Source organism: Eleutherodactylus coqui, chromosome 6 (genome assembly GCF_035609145.1).
Source record: "Eleutherodactylus coqui strain aEleCoq1 chromosome 6, aEleCoq1.hap1, whole genome shotgun sequence".
NCBI classification, from domain to species: Eukaryota; Metazoa; Chordata; class Amphibia; order Anura; family Eleutherodactylidae; genus Eleutherodactylus; species Eleutherodactylus coqui.
In genome coordinates this window covers 117,026,742-117,051,075 of record NC_089842.1, presented here as the reverse complement: position 1 = coordinate 117,051,075, position 24,334 = coordinate 117,026,742, and the positions used below count along the sequence as shown (strand labels likewise).

Sequence of the window (24,334 nt, the reverse complement as noted above, 5' to 3'; positions counted from 1 at the left end):
TGTTACACATAATGAGCTCAGAATTACTAAATGTTTCCTAAGTACCTTTATACTTCGGTCATTAGGCCCTTGGGGGATGTTGCAGGGATAAGATTTGCTCTCCTAAGGTAGAATCATAGAATGGTAGAGTTGGAAGGGACCTCCAGTGTCATCGGGTCCAACCCCCTGCTTAGTCCAGGATCATTAAATCATCCCAGACACCCCAGCTGCTGCAGATTAGTAGCATGAGAGATCTGTACACATAGTTCTGGTAATATACAGATTTGGCGTTGGTGAGATATACAGCTACGGCTGATACCTGGTTGCCAGATCCTGTACAAAGTTGTGACTCGTTTATCAAAGAGTAATGCCTATTTATAAGCACCCCGCTGATTTTAAGAATGGCTGTTCTAGTTCCTTGTAGGGGAAGTATATCACATACATTGTAATTGAGTGACCCATATATTGAGTACCACTTCTCCCTGGACCTGGCACCTTCATTCTTAGGACTAGTTTCAGTGGGAAAAAAAACACTTTAGAGTCTCTATTTCGTTGAGCTTGTGGATAATAGAAGATGGCTGCAGATGAGCTATAAAGGATGGAGTCATTTCACCTCTGTATTCTCCTTTCAGAGCAATGGGACAGTATGAAGTGGTATACCTTCCTAATCCCTGGAGATACCCATGATGGAGAATTTTATAGGGCCGTGCTGGCTCTCCACCAGGATCTCTTTTCTCTTGCCCAGCAGGTAGGGTTTCACATATCCATGGTGACCAACAATGATTTTGTGCTTTTCAGGAATATTATTGAGCATTTTTTTATATTTTACAGTGTATTGATAAAGCCAGAGACATGCTTGATGCAGAGCTAACTGCAATGGCTGGAGAAAGCTATAGCCGTGCTTATGGGGTATGTATGCTGTGTTTCCTTGACTTTTATGTCCTGTGAAAAGTTGCCATCAACTGTATATTTTGGCAGCTGCTATATTGTAGATGTATGGAATCATTCCTTTATTATTCAGCTCAATGTATTCTTATTCAATGTGGCTGCTCTTTCCATATGCTGAAAAGATGATGCAGTAATTTTCCTGATTTTGCAGTATAGCTATATACACCTTTGCAATCTTTTTTTTTTTTTCTAATTAATCAGTGTGTATGTTGGAGAACCTACAAACAAAGTATGAGGCTTTCTAAATGCACGAGAAGGAAAATGTAATGCAAAAAACACAGATAATGTGAATCATTATTTTTTCTCCAGGGACTAAGCAGGATGTGTGTATTGCTTTTTCATGCACAAAAGTTTTCATAGCCTTTGAATGGATTGTCTCATCTTGACAACAGTTTTTCTATCTAAGAATCCGCTGCTGGTTAGCTAACCGGGGATAGTCAAATACCTAAAATCCCTAGCAATCTGCTGTCACCATTGGGTTGTGGCTTCACGTTTTTTCCTGCATCAACTTCTGATGAAGAAATGTGGTATTACATTCAAATAAATGAGCCACCATCTGATACAGGGTCACCCGGAGTCCTCCAAAGCAAGTACCACAGTTTGCCCCAGATTAATAGAGCTGGGGTCCATATAAACTATTGGGACATATAGATAGGGTTTGTCCTCATGGATCAATGCCTTTTAACTCCTATGTTCAATTTTGCCTTCTCCTCTCTACAACTATTAGACAGTAGATGACTTTTTTGAGTTGTAACTTTTGCTTGAGTGGCATCATTTGCTCCTTGCAGGCCATGGTCACCTGTCAGATGCTGTCTGAGCTGGAAGAGGTCATCCAATATAAACTGGTACCTGAGCGGCGGGAGATTATTCGTCAGACTTGGTGGGATCGATTGCAGGTGAGTCTTCAGGGTCACGGTGGCGAGACTGCAGTTATTATTTAAGACAATTCTTTTTCCCCTTTGCTTTTTGTACTTCACACTTGAAGGTACAGGGTGTGAAAAGGAAAAGAGACTTCTATTAATACTTCTGTTTACAAGCCGTTCACCCTCAAGAACATTCTTGGGACATTCTTCCCATTCACATTTCTAATATACCCCGTAGTGTCGGGACAGAGCTTTATTAGGTGTGGAGGGGGGAGCAGGTATTTCTCACCTTCTGCAGCCAGATAGAGGCACACACTGGCACGCAGTCACACCCATGATACATGCAGACATACTTGGTGTACAGACGACTTGTGCTGGGGGCGGGGATCCCAGGCCAAAGACTATGTCCCTAGCCAAGTGTCCTGCAAATGTTGACATCTGGTAAATGCAGAGCAGTGTACAGCCAGAGAAATAACCTTTGCCAACAAGTCCAGGCTTCTGGAAGGTGCATTATTCCAGTAATCAATTGCAAATAACCTGGCAGGCTTGTCCTCTGAGTTGTACAGTACTAACGTCATTCCCACCTTTATATAATAGGATATTGTCATTTATTCTGACTTGGCTGCACACCTTGGGGACGCAACAGAGTCTCCGTTACATTGTATGACTGTATTATGTCACATTGATTATAAAGTATGTGAAGTGTCAGCGACGTCACCGCCAGCCTGATCATGTGACGGTAATGTATGACTTCTCTCACAGGGCTGTCAGCGCATCATTGAGGACTGGCAGAAGATTTTGATGGTTCAGTCCCTTGTGGTCAGTCCTCATGAAGACATGAGAACTTGGCTGAAATATGCAAGTCTCTGCAGCAAGAGTGGCCGTATGGTGAGAGCATGTCCCCGGGCCATTGCCTTCTGTTTGTCTGTTTTACATCTGTCATTCAGCGCAGCAAGGAACCGTGTCCACGTGACATTAGTAGTCTGCAAAATAATCACGCGTCATTCTCGCGGTTCCCTTAAGAGCATCAGACTGAACTTGTGTCCTGTCATGTCAGCAGCTACTGAGAAATAACATACAGAGTTATTAGACACTCTCAAAATTCAAATTTCTTGTAGTTTCCTGGATATTATTTTCACGTTTGTATGTTTTACTAATTCAGTCCCATTAGTTTCAATGGGAAACCATTTTGTCCCTGTCCTCCAAAATACTGCACAGAAGCATCAGTAAGCGGTTTCCATTAATGATGACCAAGATATTATGCCTGATGGAGAAGCTTTTATGCATAGTTTCACAGTTCCCAATAGTTTCAATGCAGTACTGAAAGGAATGATCTGGGACCATTAATAAGGATAACATTGTGTTATCCCTTTGTTATTCCTTCGGGAAGCATTGACACCTGGCTGATGCTACTGTTCTTGCCACTAGGGTGTGCCCCTACCTACCCTGGAACTGCCCAGTCTGTGCTCACATTGGCAGACTGTCTGGAGATGCATCACAACAATGGGAATAGTTCTCAACATATTCATAGATTTCCTGGAGGAATTACAGAGGAATGGCACAATGCAGAGTTCTAAGTAGTGATGCTCCAGAATCGATATTACATGGGGAATACAAGAATTTGCTAAATCAGATATTTCAGGAGGAGTCAAGTTTTTGTTAAAGGGGTTGTCCAAGTTGTTTTTTGTTGTTTTTTTTTTAAATTAATGCTCCCTGCACTCAATCATAATAATGATTTTAAAAATATATATATATCGTATACTCGCCTCTTCAGAGTCTGTAATTTCCAGCACAGTACCTCCATACTCTGCACCAAAATGGTTTACAGGCTGCAGAGGCAATCTGAGAATCAGACGTCGCAGACTTCTGCAGCCATTCACAGGTCTCGGCATTCAAGCACTGGGGTCTTGGATTGGCTGCAGCAGCCTGTGACATCCCATTGGCTGCAGCATCCAAGGGGAGACCGAAGCTGCAGCTGCGTGGGAACCAGGAGAAGCCAGTATAGGATCTCTTTATTATGCTTGGGCATGGGGACAACCTTTCTAAAGGTAACCAGTCACATCAGACCACTTAAAATAAAGTAATGAGTGAATGCAGTAAAGGACAAGGTTTAAATCCATACTTTCGCATCCATTTCCCTGCTGTGCACCTACAAGCTGGCCGATCGCTGCATAGACAGGACGTGCATGTAATGCAAAGAGCTAGTCTTGTGCTTCATTATGCAGCGAACAACCAATTTGCAGGGGCACAGCGGGGTGATGGGAGTGTTTATAAGGATACCAATTTCAGATTTCAATGGTGTCCTTTCCACTATTCACTCATTACTTTAGTTTATGGTGATGTCCAAGGTGATGGTGATGAATTCTCTTTCTTAAAAGTATGAATGAATCCTAATCTATCTACATGTGAACTGAAGTTGAATCGAAGCATCATATCAGAATATAAAGGTAGTTTTATCCTTAGAAGGGTGGTCTACTTCAGGTAAAAGGTGGGGGTCTCTGGTTGAGGACCTGCCACCTACTGTTAATCCTAGGTAGCCCGTGCCTTATGGGGTGATAAAAGCAAACTGTTTCAGCCATTCAGTCACAAGGGCACAGTCTATAACAGCATCCTGTCTTTTATTCTGCAGGCTCTCTCTCACAAGACGTTAGTGATGTTACTTGGAGCAGACCCAGCATTGGATCAAGAACAGCCCTTACCTACAGCTCACCCACAAGTCACCTACGCTTACATGAAGTACATGTGGAAGAGTACGCGAAAGGTACTGACCGTGCATCCATGTTTTGTAATGTGGTGCAGCGCTCAGATCACACAGGCTGAAAGTGACTCAAGAGTTCCCGAAAAAAAGACTGTTTTCTTTAGCTGTCTGGGAGCCATGCCATCATGCAGCCGGGACATTGCGTGCAATGAGAAAAGCAGATAGGGGGTAGATGGAAGCAGAGAGATATCTGCGCCTTCTGTGCACATCCAAGTTTTTTATAGATGTGATGAGGTCTTTTATGGTGTAAAGTCTAGGAGTCTTGCAAATGGACTTTGTGAGGTCCTGACTTAGTGAATCAAGACGTGGGTATGCGACATCAACATTTCTTCAGATTCAGCTCTTGGGTCCCCAATTTCCTATCTGTAGCCCAAACATTATGTGCAGTTTGATATATTGCTTCCTTTGTTTGGACTCCTTCAGGCACCAGGGCCTGGGAGTGACGGTAACCTCTGCATACAGTACTTTATTGGTGGTCTTCCTAAGTGTATTTCTCTGGATGTATCATATCTGCTCTCAGTATATCCCTCTATGTTGTCCCTAACTGTCCTCACCCTCTATAACCAGCTTCCAAACCCCGTTATCTAATTAACTCATTAATCCTGGGCAGTGAGGCAAAATGTCTCCTTCCTCAGTTGTACACTCCCCAGCTTAAACCTTTCGTGACCAGCCTATTTTGTGCCTTAAGGACCAAGCAATTTTCATCGGCACATTGCAAGACCCATAACTTTTTGACATAGCCGTATAAGTGCTTTGGTTTTTTGGACCAGTTGTATATTTTTATGGCACCACACTTGGGTACACATATAATGCATTACATAACGTTTATTACATTTTGGGGGGAGCAGATGAGAAAAACATCCAGAAATTCTGCCATTTTGGGGGGATTTTGTTTTTACAGTGCTCACATTTGGTAAAGACAACATGATCATTTTTCAATCTGGATTAGCACGATTACTGCGATACCAAGTTTTTATATAGATTTTTTTTTTTAATACTGATTTTGCACAATAAAAATGCGTTTAAAAAAATAAATAAATTTGCCTTGCCGCATTCCCAGACCCATAATATTTTTGATTTTCTGGCAACCGAGCTTATGTGAGGTCTTGTTTTTTGTTGAAAGAGTTGTATTTTTATTGGTACTATTTTGAAGTACATGTGAGTTTTGCTTTGCTTTTTATTACATTTTTTGGGAGCCAAACAGAAGAAAAATGGCAATTCTGGTATTACTTTTTAAAAATTATTTTTACGGTATTCACCATGTGTGCAAAATATCAAAATTCTTTCAGTGTCTGGGTCAATACGAATGCAGTAAAGCCTATTATGTATTGCTTTAACATTTTTTTTTTATTATTTTGTCCATTTAAAAAGGGTTTTTGTGGGGAAAAGGCATAGGTTTTTCTTGTGCGTATCAGTGGGAGACACAGCTGCAGACTGTAGGTATAGCTACTGTCACTAGGAAAAATGGAAGCCAAGAGCTTGGTTGTAAGGATAGGATAAAAAAGATTTTTAGCTCTCATGAATTAGACACCTTTAACATCCATGGAAGTATCTATCTTCAATGCCCAAAACGTTTTTTATAGAGTTCGTGGACCAGAGACGCACGTCTGCAATTTGGCCTCTTTTCACTTTCACCTGAGTCAGTAGTTGGTAGGGCCACGACTGAATGGGCTAAGCAATTACGCTGATGAGCTCTTCCTATTTCTTCTCTGGAGGAATTAACAGACATTGCGCAAGACCCTTGGCTTGCTCCTCGGCAACTTCAGTAGACACACACACTGAACTCTGGCTCAAATCCTGGGCTGCAGATGCTGCATCTATGAGGTCATTACGGTAATAGATCATCCATTTGTAGGATTGCGCCTCTTCAGCGCCAAACTGAAAGAGATGATCTCTGAAGCTATTGATTGTAAAACCTCTCATCTACCACAGAATACATTCAGCTGTGTGAGACCTACAAAAGACTAAAGTTTTTTTCTGTTTTTTTTTAACTTTCATCGCTTCAGCCCCTAACACAAAAACTGAGGCCTTTAATTAAACCACTTTCCTACTGTTGTCCCTGGCCACAGCGCTTGAAGTCCTACTCATGAAAGGCCCCCGCTCAAACCATCCAGGCTAGGGGTGGACGATCTTCCCAATTCTGGTAGACCTGGCTATCTCACGTTTCTAACATCTGAGTTCAGGAGGCCTTTTCCTTGGACTACGCTAGAGCATTCTCATCACTCCCTTCAGATTGTTTCTTCAGCTCCAGAATTTCAGGGGCTCCTTTAAAAGCCAACACTTAAGCTCAGTCGATACACATCCTATCCACTCACAGGGTAATCATTTCCGTCTTTCTCCTCAGAACACTTTATAGGATCCTCTTCCAATCTCTTTGTGGTCCCCAGAAAGAATGGCATTATCAGACCTGTTCTGGATTTGAAAACATTATTCTAATAGATCAAGATTTGACATTTCTACATGGAATTGCAAAAATCTGTTATTGCGTACATTGATCTGGGGAACTTTTTTTCATCACAATCTCTTGGGCCTATCATTATTTTTGTCTGCTTCACCGTCAGGTTGTCACACTGCCAGTCCCCACAGCCTTTCCTTTCAGGTTGGCCACGGCCTCACCCGAGTATTCGCAAAGATTCTGGTATCAGTGATGGCTCTTCCCAACTCCAAAAGGATAGTACCATCCCCTATCTGAACGATGTCTTGGTGAAGGCTCCGACCAGGTCAGACACTCGTAAGAAGTCTCCACAATACGCTGCCTAGGTTCAGGTGGATCTTTAATCTCCCCAAGTTACAAGTCTTGAATTTTTTCTGGGCCTCTCCTTCCACACGACACTGGCCCGTGTACTTCTTCCCTTGCAGAAACTGCATTCTCTCACAAGTGCAGCACCCTTTGGCCATTCAGCACTACATGCGAAGACTGGGGCTGATGGTCTCCTCCTTCAAGGCAATTTTATTCTGACATTTTTATGTTGGGCCTCTCCTACGGGCCATTCTGTCTCTCTGGCACAAATCCTTGCACTCTCTCCACCAAAAAATTTGCGCCTCATGGCAGCTTCAACGTGCCCTTCTCTAGTGGATGGACTCTCCTCGGATCCATCTGCGACGCTTTTTTCTTACTTTACACTGGCAAGTAGTCTCCAGTGTACCACCACCCCCCTAGGCTCTCGGGGGGTGGTGGTACACTGCAGGGCACTTACACTTTAAGGGAGTCTGCCCTTCCAATAAATATGTTGGAACTTCGGGCCATTCTCGCATTGCTAAAACACTTCGCATCCCAGCTAAGGGGCTTTCCAATTTCCAGTTCAGACGCATAACGTGAAGGCCACCCATAGCACAGCAGTCATGGTAGAAGCAGTGAACATCTTCATAGGGCCAAATATAACCTTCTAGCTATCTAGGTGGTCTACATACCGGGGATCGACAACTAGATAGCCAACTTTCCCAGCAAGAATGTTGACCCCGGAACAACAATTCCGATTACTTTGAAGCTCTTTGTCTGTCTAAGATGGAGTTATCTGGATGTCGATCTGATGTCATCCAAAATCAACCGCAAGCTTCCAATTTTTGTGTCCAGCTTTCAGGACCCCCTGGCTAGAACAGTGAGTATCCTCATGTAACCGTACACCTCCCCTCTTTTCCCACTCATCCTGCGAAGTTCTCAATGGAAGGCCCTTCTGGTAATACTCATTGCTCCAAAAGTGGTACACGGATCTCATCGATCTGCTTGTTGACACTCCGTAGCACCGCCTTTTTCAGGAAGATCTGCTCTTTCATGGACCCCTTTTCCACCTGAGTTGTCCACGCTTCGCTTAACTGCATGGCATTTGAAGCCGTGGTCCTGAGAATCTGTGGATTTGCAGATCTTGTCATTAAAACCATGATGAAGGCTAACAAACTCTCTTCCTCTTGGATCTAGCATCGTGTCTGGAAAGCCTTTTTCCTCTAGGGTTAACATCACAGCTTTATTCCTATGTGTTGTTTGCTATTCTGACTCCTGTCCTTTTTCCAGAAGGGTATGGATATGGGTTTGACCCTCAGTTCCCTCAAGAGTCAGATGTCGGCATTGTCTATACTTTTCCAATGCCACCTGACTTCCAAGTCTACCATCTGTACCTTTCTGCAGGGGGTCGCTACCCCCCCTCCACTCCCCTTACCATTCTCCTATCGCTGTTTTAGGAAATTGATCTGGTACTGGATGCACTTAAATTTCACCCTTTCGAGCCGGCCCTTGTACGACATCCCAGCTCGTCTTCTGTCCTGAAAGGGGCCTTTGTAGTGGCGATCACCTCCATCCATCGTCGTCTTCTGAACCAATGGGCTTGTCGGCCAAACGTTCGTTCAATGTTTTCCAGCAGGACAAGATTGTTTTGCGTCTTGTGTCCTCCTTCCTGCTTAAGGTGATGTAGGTCTTCCATATTGAAGACATAATCTTCTTTCCTTTTCTTCCTTTGCTTCGCATCTCTGCATAAGTTGCATCTTGTTCAAGCGCTAAGGACCTATCTCTCTGATGGCTGCTTTCAGATGCTCTGAATCTCTTTTTGTGATCTTAGATGCACTGCAACGTGGCCTAGTGATTTCCAAGGCTGTCAGATCGTGGTGCATCAGGTCAGTGGTGGCGGAGACTTACTATGCCAAGGACAGGGACCCTCTACTGTGCATTCTACTTGGGCAACGGGTACCTCTTAGCAATATGCAACAGTGCTTCTACTCTTTAAATGTATAAGGCCGCCAAGTGGGGCTTCTTGCACACCTTTTCGATGATCTACCGGGTGTACACGTTTGAGTCTCTCGGTCGAAGAGTTCTTGGCCGGGCACTGCTCTGGAACATCTCATGGTGGCCCCCAATCATACGGACAAGAAAAAAAGATTTTTATACTTACTGTAAAATTTCTTTCTCGTCTCGTTCATTGGGGTACAGCACCAATCCAATTTGATTCTAAGGCCTTTACGGTATTCTTTCCTTGCTGGCGCTTTCACTCCTCATTTGATGTGGCTTTCCATTCACTGAGCTTTTGACGGTTTTACATCTTTTTATGTTTTTTAGTTTGCTGGGTTTTTTTTTGTTTTTTTTCTCTGACCTACTTCGTTGCTCATACTGCTTGCATAGAAATGGATTAGCTTGGTGCCTGCAGGGGGTATAGCTGGTAGGAGGAGCTAACACTTTATTGCTTAGTGTCTGCCTCTGAGTGGCAGTAGCTATTCCCATGGTCTTCAACTGTGTTCCCCAATGAACAACATGAGAAAAAGCTTTTATGGTGAGTAGAAAAATCTTAAGTTGATTTTTTTTTTTCTTTCAATCAAACTTTATTGAACTTTTACACAGTTTTTAAGTCTCTGAAGGGGACTGGAAGATGCATAATTCAATTGCTTGAATCTTACACTACATTACTTTTGTAGTACGTTCTACTTAGCCTATTACATTCACATATTAGACTCAGTGGTTGGCTGGCTTAGGCTGAGTTACATGACAAACATGGAGATCTTTGTCGGGCTTCTAACTACCATGGGAACCAATTGGTACTTTACAATCACACTGTGCGGTGCTGAGGGTGATATAAAGTCCTTCTCTTGTCATTTTCATACATACTGTAGTTGCTATTGATTGTGGAATGCAAGAGGTTAAACTGACAGGATCTGAGGTTTCTCAGATTCTGGTGGTTAGAGCAGGAGCCTGGCTGTCGGTAGTCAGTCTAACCACCCTCTTAAAAAGATGAACTTTTAGGTTTAAATCCATTATTGAGGTCAGTAAAAAAGCAAATTGCAGTCACAAAGGGGTTAAAGAGATTTTATGTAAGTACAGCCTATATTCGTGGTGGCGAACCTATGGCACGTGTGCCGGAAAGAGTGTGTAGAGACTCTGTTGGCACGCGTGCTGAAGGCTGCTCAGCACGATAGTGATTACCAGTCGGGGTGCCGCAGCTTCCTGGCCGGTAATTACTCAGCAGCGTTGCTATTGGTGCACATACAGTCAGCAGTGTGTGGACCCGGGATCTTCCTTCCCTGACCTATGCTCTTTGGTTCTGCAGGAGGAGAGGAAAAGGGAGGAGGAGTCTGGGCGTGCACACTTTCCTCCGCAGCAGCAGCGCCAAGAAGAGAAGCAGCAGCAGCAGCAACAGCAGGGCTCCGACTACAAGGAGAAGGTAAGTGCATGTGTTTCAGGGGGACACTATTACTGCTGGGGCTACTGTGAAGAGGAAGGGGGGGGCTATTACTACTGGGGCTACTGTGGAGGGGAGACACTGCTGGGGCTACTGTGGAGGAGAGGGTATCACTATTACTACTGGGGCCACTGTGGGGGTCAATATTAGTATTGGGGCCTCTGTGGGTGGGGTCACTATTACTACTGGGGTCTCTGTGGGGTCGGGTCACTATTACTACTGGGACCTCTGTGGGGTGGGGACACTATTATTACTACTGAGGCCACTCTGCATGTGGCAGCATAACTCAAGCTGACTTAGGATATGTTTACACGTAGCGGAAAAACTCAAAAAAACTCAAAAACCATACTATTGATGTGGATTTTGACTCAAAATCAGCTGCATATCTGCAGCTAATTTCATACTATGTGGCGCTCCCCTTCACGCCCTCCGAAGGCTTACCACTGTCAGCTCTTCCTAACTTCTGGTTTCCAGTGGCCTGGTCAGGTGAGGCCACTACAAGCCACTGGGAACCAGAAGCTGGGAGCTCTGACAGTGGGAAGCCTACAGAGGAGGAGGTGGTGGTAGTGGTGGTGGGGGTGCCGCATAGTATGACTTCAGCTTCAGATATGCGGCTGATTTCTAATCAAAATCCGCACCAGTGATACTCCAGTGCTCCGGCTATGAAAAAAAACAGGGCCTTCCTTCCTTTCAACTTTAAAACTGCCCTGTCCTTTTTATGATGATGGAGGTAAAACTCATACATCGCGATAAGCCCCGAGCCCTAACATGTTGGCCCTTTGCAATAAAAAAGTAGGCTTTAGGTTGCAGTTTGAGCACTCGTTCCCTAAAACGTTCGCCATCACTGGCCTATATACTGAAGGATTCCTGTGCTAATACAGTTCCAACTGAGTTCCATACTTTTCCATTCTTTGGGGTTTTTTTTCTCTCTGCTCTTTACTTCTTCGTCCATTTGAATTTCTCTTCCTCTTTTTTTCTGCCAATATGCCCCTCGTGCAAAGCAAATTGAGGCTCTACACCATATGCAGAACTTTGTAGCAAATGTGCAAATCCAGGCCCAGCACGTTGCAGATGATCCACAGCAGAAGCAGGAACTGCAAAAGCTTATGGCCAGGTGAGCTCCATAAAGCCCCTTGATTTTCTGCTGCTTTGTAGGTGTCTAGTGATTAATTGATATATGTTAGGCTGTATCCGCACGGGCGACTTTGTAGTGCGATTTTGTAGCGATGCGACAAAGCTACAAATCGCATGTATATAGAGCCCATGCTTTCCTATGGCTTCATCCACATGAGCGATGTTTTGAAAGCTGCTATATTGTGAGACTTCAAAATTGCGGCATGCTCTAAACAGCTGTGATTTGCAGTGTTTTGTAGCCCATGTTTCCCTTTGGAGCCTCTTGTTTATCGCATAGCATGAACCCAATCAGAGTACGAGCCATTTATTACCACCCTCTGCTTTCTATCTCTGGGCCAGTTCTTTGCCCAGATACACACGTTTTCGCCCAGACCGAGCTGCCTCATTTTATATATCAGCCTATTATGCGGCACGGTGTCAAATGCTTTAGAGAAATCCAGATATACAAGATCAATAGACTCTCCCAGGTCCAGCCTAGAACTTCATCGTAGAAACTGATTAAATTGGTCTGAAATGATCGCCCCCTTATGAACCCATGCTGGTGAGGAGTTATTCCATTGTTCTCCTTGAGGCATTCTAGGATGGTATCTTTCAGAAACCCTAAGGCCTCATGTCCACGGGGAAAATCAGGCCCGCTCCGGATTCTCCATGCAGAATCCCGCAGCGGGTCCCTCCTTTCGAGCGGACATGTGGCCTAAAAAGAAGCATTACTCACCTGTCCGGGCGCTGCGGATCTGCCCTCCATCACGGACGGATCTTCTTTCTTCGGCCCGGCGGATGTGCTCGGCACGCCGGTAGCCTGCCATGCGCATGCGCCATGCGCTCTATTTTTTTTAACTCCTGCTTTCCTGCGCCGGAGAGCAGAAATTAAGCTGCGGGTGTACCGTGGATCTGGACAGCTTCCATAGGCTTCAGTAGAAGCCTGCGGGAGCCATCCCCGTGGGAGACCCGCACTAAAATGGAGCATGCTGCTGGTGTTTTCCCGCACACGCAATCCACGCCTCAGGGGAAAATGACATCTGCAGGTATTTAACTACCTGCGGGTGTCCAATGCATCCATATGGGGAGCGGATCACACGTGCGTGAGACACGCTGCGGATTTTAAATATTATTTTGCCGTGGACATGAGGCCTAAGTGAACGACTGCCTGTTTACACTGAACAATGCAGAAAACAAACGACAAAAGAAAAATGAACGATTATTCTTCAGATTCTCGCTGGTTCACGGGTTTCCGAACGATAATTGTTTTGTGTAAAAGCACCTTAAGAGAATTTAGTGATATGCTTTATGGCAGCCTCATAGACTATTCACAGAATGGACAGGAGGGGACCCATTGAATTGTGTGGGAGTCTGGTCTAGACATGCTCTGTGACCTGTGTAAGGGTCATTTTACAGGGAGGTAGAGCAGATAGTCAGATCTTATACTTCTTGTGAATGGTGGATCCTGTGTTATCTACATGTAGATGTTTATTGTTCAGTGTTAAGGCACATTTAGACAACGATTATCGCTCAAAATGAGCGGCCTTTGTGCACTGTTTGTTCATCGCTCGTTTCTAGCCAGCTAGAATTTCAGTGGGTGGTGCTGATGGCATTCTTTCAGCTGGTATCCCGCTGGCAGTTCTCAGTGCGTCACCAGCTGAAAGCACCGAGAACAATGCAGCTGTTTGCAAATTCAAAACAGCTGCATTGTTCTCCGAGCTATCGCGGCGGTATCCCACTCCGCCTGCATAACTCTTAAGGCCCATTTACACCAGCCGATGATCGCTGTATCCCGCTTCCTGATAACAGGCTGTCCAGCTTTGTTCTCCATACCTGGGACGGAGCGCTTGGCTGTATAACAGCTGGGCTCTCCGTGCAGTAAACATCTGGATACAGAAGACAACACCCCGCTTGTCTTCTGCATCCTCCGCTCCGAGCGTCCGGCTGTATAACAGCCAGGCGCTAGAGCAGGAAAACAGCTGTATGCAGAAGACAAGCGGGGACACCCCACTTGTCTTCTGCATCCTCCGCTCCCAGCGCTCTGCTGTATAACAGCTGGGCGCTGGAGCGGGGGGGTGGGGGGGGGGCAGCTGGATGCAGAAGACAAGAGGGGACACCCCGCTTGTCTTCTGCATCCTCCGCTGACAGTACAAGGTGATCGCTCATCTTGCGCTGTAAATGACACAACGATTATCGCTCAATACTCGCTTGAGCGACATCTTTTGAGCGTTTATTGTTGTCTAAAAGGGCCTTAAGTGAGATGACTGCTGCAAAGCTTTCTTTACAGATCAGGAAGTGACAGACTAGTATTAGGCTCTGTGTGAAAAATGCAGGATTTTAGGATTTTAAATAAATATATACGGATTGTAACTAAAGGCTAAAAAGAAAATGACTAAAAATATAAATCACATTTTTGTGTTTAACATATATTTTTAGTAGGTCTTTTTCTGATGACACATTCACTTTAAAATCTGCACTGCAGGTAAATTTCTGCTCCAGAACTTCTTCGCAGTGTCTCCTGAAATCTTATCCACACTGCTGCTACTGTAAGAGTTTTTGGCAGTCAGTTCCGCTGTGTAAACTCTGCAGTATTTCCGCCTTGTGTGAATATACTCTTAGACTCTCCAAAGCTGAGCATTTTCTTACTTTCCACAATTTTGCAGGTGTTTTCTGAAGCTTGGGGAATGGCAGCTGAGTTTGCAGGGCATTAATGAAAACACAATTGTCACGGTCCTTGAGTATTACAGTGCCGCCACCGAGCATGACCACAACTGGTACAAGGTGAGAGGGTCGCATTTTGCAGGTGAATGTTATAACACCAGTAATAGTGATACATACAGAAATACGTTAATGCTGGTGTTTTTTTCACAGGCCTGGCATGCCTGGGCTGTAATGAATTTTGAGGCTGTTCTACATTTCAAGCACAAAAATACACCAAAGGAGGAAAAAAAGGTCCGTCACCCGAGCAATGCCAGTGCCAACATGGAGGCCAGTGGAAGTGACAGTGCAGGGAGTGGTGAGAGCAGCCCTGTGCCCTCTCCTGTGCAAAAGAAGCCACCGCCAGAGGTATTAGATGCATTATGTATATATAGTGACAGTTGTGTGCAACCAAGAGGGGGGGGGGGCATTTGTTTAACATTGCTACTTGCTGAAAATAAAATTGCAGTCCTGGAGTTCAGGGTGCAACAAGCTGCACTATGTATGTTGCGGTCCCTCCTCACCACTTAATTTACTTGGAGTGCTTGCTTGGTTGCCCCTATGAACGGGAGGTCTAGATGTAAACTACAGAAATCTATTAGTAAGTTACAATATAATTTTGTATATAAATGTACTGTATATACCTGATAAGGGAGGCAGTTTAGTGTGTTGAGAGCCTAAGATGCTCTGAACTTAAGTGGTATCCCCCTTTAACTATATAACATTGTCTTAGAGTAACCCGGGGGTGATTTATTGTTTGGTGTACTATGATTTCTTTCTTCTGCACGCAGGACATCTCTCACATCCTACTACAGTACACTGTGCCGGCCGTCCAGGGATTTTTCCGCTCCATATCTCTGTCTCGTGGAAACAACTTGCAGGACACCTTGAGGTAAGACTCAGCAGCTTTACCAGTTAAGCTTTGGCTCCAGTCTTGTCTTCTTTCCCTGCACAATTTCCTCTTGCTTTCCCTGTGAGATCAGAGAGTGAATGATAAGGACACAAGTATTTCCTGGATTAAACATAGGATATGAGAGACACTCGAGGCCAACTGAACAATTCTATTGTATAGAAGCTGGTGCCTTGGCCAAAATTCAGATACTGTGCGGGAGAAGTTAATAAAATCTGACTTGTGCAATGTTTTCAAAGAATTGAGGAATCAAAAAACATGTTTATATATCTCATCTCAAACATCTAAGGCCCCCTGTCCACGGCCGAGGCAGAATATCAGTAGCGATATTCCGCCAGGGGGGAGACCTGTCAGTTCTCTGCGGCGAGCCTATCTGACAGATAGGCTCACCGTGGAGAATCGCGGCATGCGACTTGAATCCCGCGAGCAGAGAAGCGCTATGATTCTCCACTTGTGGACAGGGGGCTGCGCTTTCCATAGCAATGCTATGGAAAGCTCTCACTGCATTACCTGCGGCCAGATTATTGCCATGGATAACACCGTGAACAATCGCCATGGACAGGCAGCGTAAGGCCTCCTGTATATGGGCAGAAATGCCTCTGGACTCCGCAGCAAATAACGCTTCATAGCATGCTATGGCAAATCGCAATTTCATCTCCATGAGAAGAAATCGATTGTGATTTTCCACTTGCGGAGAAGAAATTGCAGCATGCTGCGATTCTGTGCCAGCTGCGCACAGACTGCTTCCATTGAAGTCAGTGGAAGCTATCCGTCCCGCGGCACTTCTGCAGTGAGCACTGTAGAAGTTTCGCGGGATCCGTGTCATCGCCGAGCGCCGGCGCCTACTGCGCTTGCGTGACAGAGTGCCAGCTGGCACATCCGCAGCTACGAAAGTAGACACCAATCGGGTACGCAGGGGTCACCAGCCAGGCATCGGGTCTAACTCCGCTGCGGGAATCCCGCATGCGGGGGCTGACCCACATGTGTACAGGAGGCATATTTGGGATTTCAGCCGCACTTAAGCAGCGCTGCTGATTAGAGCCACCTGATTGGCTCTTTGGCACCACGTGACTACACTGCGTGCACGCGGATTGCCTTAAGCAGCCGTGCACTACACACTACAGTTAAGCAACCGTGCACTACACACTACACTTAAGCAGCTGTGCACAGACCCCCCCCCCCCCCCCCCTTTAGGGTTAGTGCTAACCCTTACCCTAACCCTAAAGGGAGTCTGTGCACAGCTGCTTAAGTGTAGTGTGTAGTGCACGGCTGCTGAAGGCAAGGCGCGTGCACGCTGTGTAGTCACGTGGTGCCGAAGAGCCAATCCGGTGGCTCTAATCAGCAGCGCTGCTTAAGTGCGGCTGAAATCCCAAATATGCGTGCAGGAGGCCTAAAAATTCAAGCTACTTGTTTATGTTAGTTTAGAAAGTATTAAAAGACCGCTGTGGAAAGACTTAACCTACACAATAGTACCCAATGGGCACTAATGCCAGTGCTATGGATAAAGAACTGATTGACTACAATGCTATGGTTCCTGATTCTGAGGAGCTGGAAAAGGTTTATGGGCAAATATGTCCCAACTCCAGATATTTTCTATTCAAACTGGTATGCATACAGATGTGTTCGAACAGATCAGCATCACTATAATAGTGCTAGTAGCCGTCTTGCTGTGGTACAAGTCATATCAGTGTCCTTATAGTAGTATCGGTCTTGGTACCCATGCACACCATCCACAGCATTTTTTAACAGTACTATTCATACCATTATTGATGAAGTTGAGCTGGAGTCTATAAGTCCTCCTGATTGCAGCAAATGTCAGCATGGAATATCTCTCTTCTTTGGGCAAATCTACCAGTAATGTGGATGATCCCACTGCTGTACACCTTTAAATCAATGAATTGGCCATCATTTTATGATTGGTAGGGGTCTGGCCTTAGGGACGTGAGAAAGAGGGGGCAACGACACTGGCGTAACACCCCTTCTAAATTTTCCTGGAACTGTGACACCCTGAATACCTGGTGGTGCATGGAACTGCAATCTTCTCCAGTCAGCAGACGGCAGGTCTGCTGCAGTCTTGTGCATACTGCGTAACAGGTGGCCAGAAGCAGCACTGTGCTAGCCCTACACTAGTGTTGGGGCCCCTTCTTTCTGCAGATCGGCAGGGGTTATGGAAGCCAGACAATCCCTCCTCCCAGACGGCATATCCTAGCAATACACCATCACTTTATAAAATGAAGCTAACTAATAATTGTGTTTAACCTGCAGGGTCCTCACTCTCTGGTTTGATTATGGTCACTGGCCTGATGTGAACGAAGCTCTCGTCGAGGGTATAAAAACCATTCAGATAGACACATGGCTGCAGGTAAGAACAGGGACTGACTGTAAATAGCGGTGATTGCCCTTAAAGGTCAGCACTGATGTTCTGTGCCAATCATTGTTCCAGCTAAAGTGTTTTTCCCTTAAAGCAGTTGTACAAGATTTCAAGTTATCCCCTATCCACAGAGACCCCAAGTGATCTGTAGAACGGGACTCCCATGTCCCCTTCTGCCTGTCGCTGCAGGGGTCACTTCTTCCCACACAGTGACGTCCACATGAAGGGGGTGCTGGCCGAGCGCACACAGTCAGCGCTCCATATCAATGGGGCTGACACAAGTGCCCGCGCAGGTGACGCTCTGGTATCTCCACAGCTCCTTTGAAAGTGAATGGAGCAATAGTGTGCTTGCACAACCAGCACTCCATTCAGTCTCCCCCTCACTGCGGGGTGTGCAGTAACCAGACAATGAAATAGACGGGTGACAGGACCCTCGTTCTTGAGTCGTGAGACCCACACTGATCAGCATGTTATCTCCTATGCATAAGGGATAACTTGCAATCTTGGTACAGCCCCTTTAAGAAGCTCAGCCGCGGGAGCCGCCGCCCAGGAGCCGGCAGACTGTTTTCCGCAGGTCAGCCTGTCTGACAGGCTGACTGCGGAGAATCAGGGTAATTCGCAGCATGCTGCAAATTGCAGGCTGCGTGCAGAGAATCGCAATGATTCTCCGCTCGTGGACACGGGGCCGGCGCTTTCCATAGCAACGCTATGGAAAGCTTCAGCCGGCGTGATTTGCTGGCGGTTTACCACTGACGAAATCACTGCCGTGGACGGGGCTTTACTTGCCTTCATTTGCTTCTTGTTTCTTAGTGTTTCTGCCTTCAGTTTTTATCATCATGAAGTGAAAGGCTCAAGCAGATTGAGGTCGGGTAAATAACTTGATCATTTGAAGAATATTGTATTTCTGTTAACTAGAGAAACCCTTTGGTTTCCAGGCAAGCTTCTGATTCAGGCCCTGTTTTTAGCAATCCCAGATGCCCGCAGCAATTTTTTAACTACTTAATGCAAACTGCACTGATTGGCCAGTGTTGATAACTTGACCTGCTGTAGCCAATCTGAGAGCAGTTATAGTGGGGATTACGTAGTCTGTGTCGGCCATCCTTGACATTTAAAAATGGGACCTGGAACCTGCAGATGAGAGGGGTGGCAGAGAAGAGCAACTGCAGGTAATATATTCCCCTCCCCCTCTGATCCTGTATAGAAACTGGAGGAACACTTTAAGAAGCTCTTGTGCTATATTTTGGGTAATTATTCATCTAAGCTGTGAAGCCCCATCCTGTCACTTGTGCGGCATGTGAGTGAACATGAGTAGAAAGTCTTGTTCTGTACATTTCGGAATTCATCCTGTTAAATCTATCCACAATTACCTCATCCATAAACATCAGTCACCCAGTTACATGGCCATGCTATCATGTGTGACATGGTGTGGTATGCTTCGGATCAACAGCTCTTCCTTTCCTTCTTTACTGTTTTCTTCCCATCACTCTGTTACATGTTGATCTTAGTCTCATCTGTTCAAATAATCTTGTTCAAGAACTGGGCAGTTTTTAGATGTTTTCCAGCATTGTTTTATCTGATCCTTTTTGTTCTGGAGTGTCACCAGTGATTTCCATCTTGAGATAAACTTTCTGTATTCACATTCATGAAGGGTCTCTTGAGTGTAGACTGATGGCAACCTCCTTGAGAGTTCTTCTCAGTGCTTACCTCCATTTTAAGAATGGACCAGATTGTAGGTTGGACCACCCACCCATATTAGTTCCTGCTCTCTGATAGAGTTGCTATTTTCAGCCTCCATCATTTGCATTGACACCTCTTTGGATCACATATTGAGAGTTCCCATGAGCTGCTACCTAATGCAAATTCATCACTTAGGGAGGATTAACTAAGTCCTGCACTTGCAACGCTGGGCCTAGCAAGATTTTCCCCAATGCACGGATAACTCTGCATAGATACAGCAGCACTCACTCATCAGGCTCCCGTTAGAACACGGATACAGGCCAAGGTGGTGACGCCTCCACGCAGGTTGGATCCAGACCCGCTCCAAAGTCCACAGAGAGGCAGCATCCACGGCATTCCATAATTAAAACGAACTTTATTCCATTCAGGTTCCACGTACAGCAATAAACAGATGCAGTAATGCAAGCGACGTTTCCATCCTAATGGATCTTTGTCAAGTCTGGTGCACCCCAATGCACAGTGCACTGAATACATGAAGAGACGCGCAATTCTTCATGTATTCAGTGCATCCCTGGCAGCTCCATGCACGTTCTTAGAAATGTAGTTTGGGGGGGGGGGGATGGATGAAACAGTCTAAAGGAAAAACTGGTTTTGCTGCCCAAAGCAACTAATCATGGCACAACTTTAATTTTACCTCTGCTGAATACAGAATGTAAGCTGCACTGTGATTGGCAGCTAGGGGCAACTAAGACCGGACCCGACTCCTCTGCTTCCACCAATGTCACCCATAGACCGTAACAAAGCTGACTGCAACTACAGCCAATATTCACTATATGTAAATATGAGTACTCCTAAGTACTTGTTCTGTTTGTTGCTCGCAGGTTATTCCACAGCTCATTGCCAGAATAGATACCCCGAGACCTCTGGTAGGACGGCTCATTCACCAGCTGCTCACCGATATTGGACGCTATCATCCACAGGTAATCAGATCTCCTCAATAAGATTAATTAGTGAATGCAGTTGCTGAAGATACAGACTTTTCTGCTTTTATGTAAATAAAGACTAGTGATATCCGTTGTTTATCATTTCCTGATGGTTTTCAGGATCTCTGCTTGTTGTAGGTTCTGCTTATATAGCTGCACAAAGATGATGTTTCCTCACACACTGCTGTGGCGATCGGTCACCTGCTAACTGTGCTAACTTACCTTTCATTGGCCACTATGAGGCTAGCGACTAGGGCCGCTGTGGCTCATTGAGAGATGTCCTGGACAAGGATCGCTCCTATAGGACATCTATATGCTCAAGGATGGTGCATGGGCAGAGGTTGTCTTAATGGGACTACCTCCTTAAGTGTAGCAGAACTAGATTAAGGTTAGGCGTTCATTGTCTCTATTCATTGCTACCAAGCAAAGATGCTGAAAATGGTGAAGAATTCCTAAAGTAGCTCAGCTATGAACAGAGCCTTAAAGCTGTACATTCCCATTAATGGAGGATGTTTTCTGCATGTGACTGACTATACTCCAGGGTGACCTGGCAGATTAATGCATTTTACCAGACAGCAGATTACTTTGCCCGGGACGGATGACAACAAATCAGTCTTGGAATACACAATGAAATAAGATATTTTTCCCCCAGCAGCAGCACGCTGCTCTGGAATGAAATGTTTGTAGTTATAACAATCGTCATAACACTCAGGAACAATGAGAAAGATGGGGAACTGCTGTGTTATTTCATGAAGCTTCTCTGGAATTCGTATCACTGCCTCTCATTACTGAGATGAAAAACAATGAACAATGGAGCTGTGATTTCCCTGGAAGCCTCTCGAGATTGTGGCTGATAAAATGGACAAAGAGTCCATCTGAGGATTTCATCATTTAGTAATATTCGCATATTATGGAGGGTTTTATAATATTTCTGGCCATGTGAATGCTAATCTGGACAAGTTACCAGGACCGGTGCTGTAGACCTTATCAGGCATGACGAAGCTCTAGAATAAGACTATTGTATCGAACATTTTGCTGCATTTTGTATTTAGAAGCCTTCATAATTTCTGTGTACGTACATACATTACATTACTTATCATGTACTGATCCTGAGTTACATCCTGTATTATATACTCCAGAGCTGTACTCTTGATATATAAAAATAGGATACCGCGCTCCTAGGGATATACACACCCCAAACAGCTGTATATTTACTTCACCTTGTTTATTAATCCGTACTACGCGTTTCGTCCTATGGACTTCCTCAGGTACATAATCTAACATGTAAAAAACACTCCTATATATACACATGTAATGGTTATTACCTTAGTTGATCAGCTGGGCTCGGGAGTCCCGTTCCTCTCCGGCGTCCGGCGGCGTCCCGCCCTGCATCCTGCATCACTGGTGACGCAGGCACACATGACCTAGACGTCGCTCCTTGGGCGCCGCCCCTAATGCGGGGAGGAGTAAGCTCGGGCCGTGCCACAGCTTCTGTGAATGAACATTGCTATGGTTACCATTGTACACAGTTCAGATCGTGCCGCAGCCTCTGTAGATAAGCATGGCCATGGTTGCTATTTGTGTACTATGTACCACCGTGTCTCTAGCCTACACGGTGTGCTTTATATTGTATTATTCATATATCTACCATAAAAACCCATACATCCTACTCTTTAAATTCTACACATATATATGCGAAACATCCTTATAAAATTTGCTCATATAAAATTATGTTCATATGCAATATAAAATATATAAAATAAAAATATTTTTAAAATTCTTATATACCAAAAAATAAAATATATATATATATACACACTTATATACAGTCAAGCACATATATTTCCCCAAATATGCATATAAATTATAGACCATAACGTATGGATGGATTTTAACTTTGTAATCCACACCAACCTCTGTATGTGTATATATTCCTCTACATATATTTTTATCTTATATTTTTCCAGGATTTTTAATATTTCCTCTACCTTTTTCTCTAAGTTTTTTTATTTGTTTTTTTATATATGTTTTTTCATTATTTTTTTATATTATTGTTATTTTGTTATAATTTTTCTAAAATCTCATTGAGTCCTTTGGGGACCAATGTCCCTATCCTGTATATCCAGAACATCTCTTTCTCTCTAAGTTTGTGAGTAGAGATGTTCTGGATAGACTCAATGGGTGTAACTCGCAATCCTGTTGAGTCTTTAGCATGAATTATGGAGAAATGTCTGGAAATACTATGTTTTGTGTAACCCTTGTGAATATTACTGCGATGTTGGTTCAAACGCTCTCTCAGTGTATTAATTGTTCTACCAACATATCTAAGCTTACACGGACATTCTAGCATATAAACGACTCCCTTAACGTTGCATGACATTCTTTGTTTTATCCTAATCTTTTCGCCATTCGTCAATTCAATGACTTTAGCCCCATGATTTATATTAAGGCAACACTTGCATCGTTTTTCCCTACATTTATATATCCCTCCTTTCTCACCTTGATCTCTAATAGAATCAATTGTTTTGTATATTTTATTTTCCTTTTTTGGGCACGATGGTGCTATGAGATTTTTTAGAGTTTTATTTCGCCTGAATATACAAGGAGGTCTATCAGGAAGGTTACTCTCCAAGAAAGGGTCTTCTTTCAAGATAGCCCAATTTCTCTTAAGGATATTACTGATTCTACTCGCCTGTGTACTATACTTAGTCACAAAAGATGTGCGAAATTTATCCATTTTTATCTTCACCTCAATTTCTTTTTCCTTTTCTTGACTCATATTAGATCGACTTATATTGGACGTCTTTTTTTGACTCAAAGCTTGTTCATAGGCTGCCTCTATTAACTTCTTGGGATAACCCTTTTCTAGAAACCGTTTTTTAAGGATTTTCGACTGTGTTTTATAATCAATAATTCTCGTGCAGTTCCTTTTTACTCTCTGATATTGACCAAATGGTATATTATTTTTCCAATTTTTTTGATGGCAACTAAAGTAGTTTAAGTAACTGTTAGAATCTACTGTTTTAAAGTGTGTCTTTGATATAATTTTATTGATGTTACTATCGCCCTCCAGTTCGAGATCTAAATAGATAGCCTTTTTTGCATCAATATTATATGTAAATTTAAAGTGGAATTCATTCGGGGTGAGGTCTTCGATATAATTTCTCAGATCCTCTTCCTTACCGTTCCATATGATGATCAAATCATCAATAAATCGTTTGTACATAACCACTCTATCATCTTTGAATCTCTCCTTTTCGAATATCCCCATGACTAAATTGGCGAAACTTGGCGCACACTTAGTTCCCATCGCCGTACCGATCTTTTGGCGATAAAAATCGCCATTGTACGAAAAAATGTTCTTTTGTAGTATGAACATCAAACTCTCTTGTAGGAAACCTCTTTGATGGGCAGGCATCAATGGGTCCTCACTCAATGTTAATCCCACTGCTTCAACACCCTTTACATGGTCAATATTCGAGTAAAGAGCTTCGATGTCTATTGTGCACCAAATGTAGGATGATTCCCATTTTATATTTTCAATCAATTCTAATAGGTGTCCCGAATCTCGTAGGTATGAAGGTAAACTGACCACATATTTCTGGAACTGATGATCAATCAGTTCAGACAGCCTATGTGTGATAGCCTGCATGCCTGCTATTATAGGTCTCCCTGGGGGATTGAACAGGCTCTTGTGTACCTTAGGCACATGGTAGAAGTATGGGACACCAATCGGTGTTTCTAGACAAAGCATTGATAGACAAAGCATATGAAAAGAATAGTATGGGAAAAATGGAGTATAAATATCTAAAAGAAACACCGATTGGTGTCCCATACTTCTACCATGTGCCTAAGGTACACAAGAGCCTGTTCAATC

The 24,334-nt window shown here is 44.2% G+C and overlaps 1 protein-coding gene across 7 annotated transcripts in view; it reads left to right on the top strand.

Annotated features, from left to right (window-relative positions):
• Positions 1–24,334, top strand: part of MTOR (mechanistic target of rapamycin kinase) — a 155,445-nt gene that overhangs the window by 91,609 nt on the left and 39,502 nt on the right. For 6 of the 7 annotated variants that reach the window (XR_010793177.1, XM_066607451.1, XM_066607449.1 and 3 more), the window contains 12 exons: positions 612–727; positions 811–888; positions 1,716–1,823; positions 2,553–2,678; positions 4,420–4,551; positions 10,575–10,689; positions 11,694–11,820; positions 14,483–14,600; positions 14,691–14,885; positions 15,308–15,408; positions 17,692–17,788; positions 20,356–20,454. Coding sequence is in view for 6 of the 7 variants with exons in the window: in XM_066607451.1 (XP_066463548.1) it covers positions 612–727; positions 811–888; positions 1,716–1,823; positions 2,553–2,678; positions 4,420–4,551; positions 10,575–10,689; positions 11,694–11,820; positions 14,483–14,600; positions 14,691–14,885; positions 15,308–15,408; positions 17,692–17,788; positions 20,356–20,454 (1,412 nt within the window). In the remaining variant the exon portion in view is untranslated. The remainder of the gene's footprint in view (positions 1–611; positions 728–810; positions 889–1,715; positions 1,824–2,552; positions 2,679–4,419; positions 4,552–10,574; positions 10,690–11,693; positions 11,821–14,482; positions 14,601–14,690; positions 14,886–15,307; positions 15,409–17,691; positions 17,789–20,355; positions 20,455–24,334) is intronic. The other variant, XM_066607448.1, reaches the window with a different exon arrangement.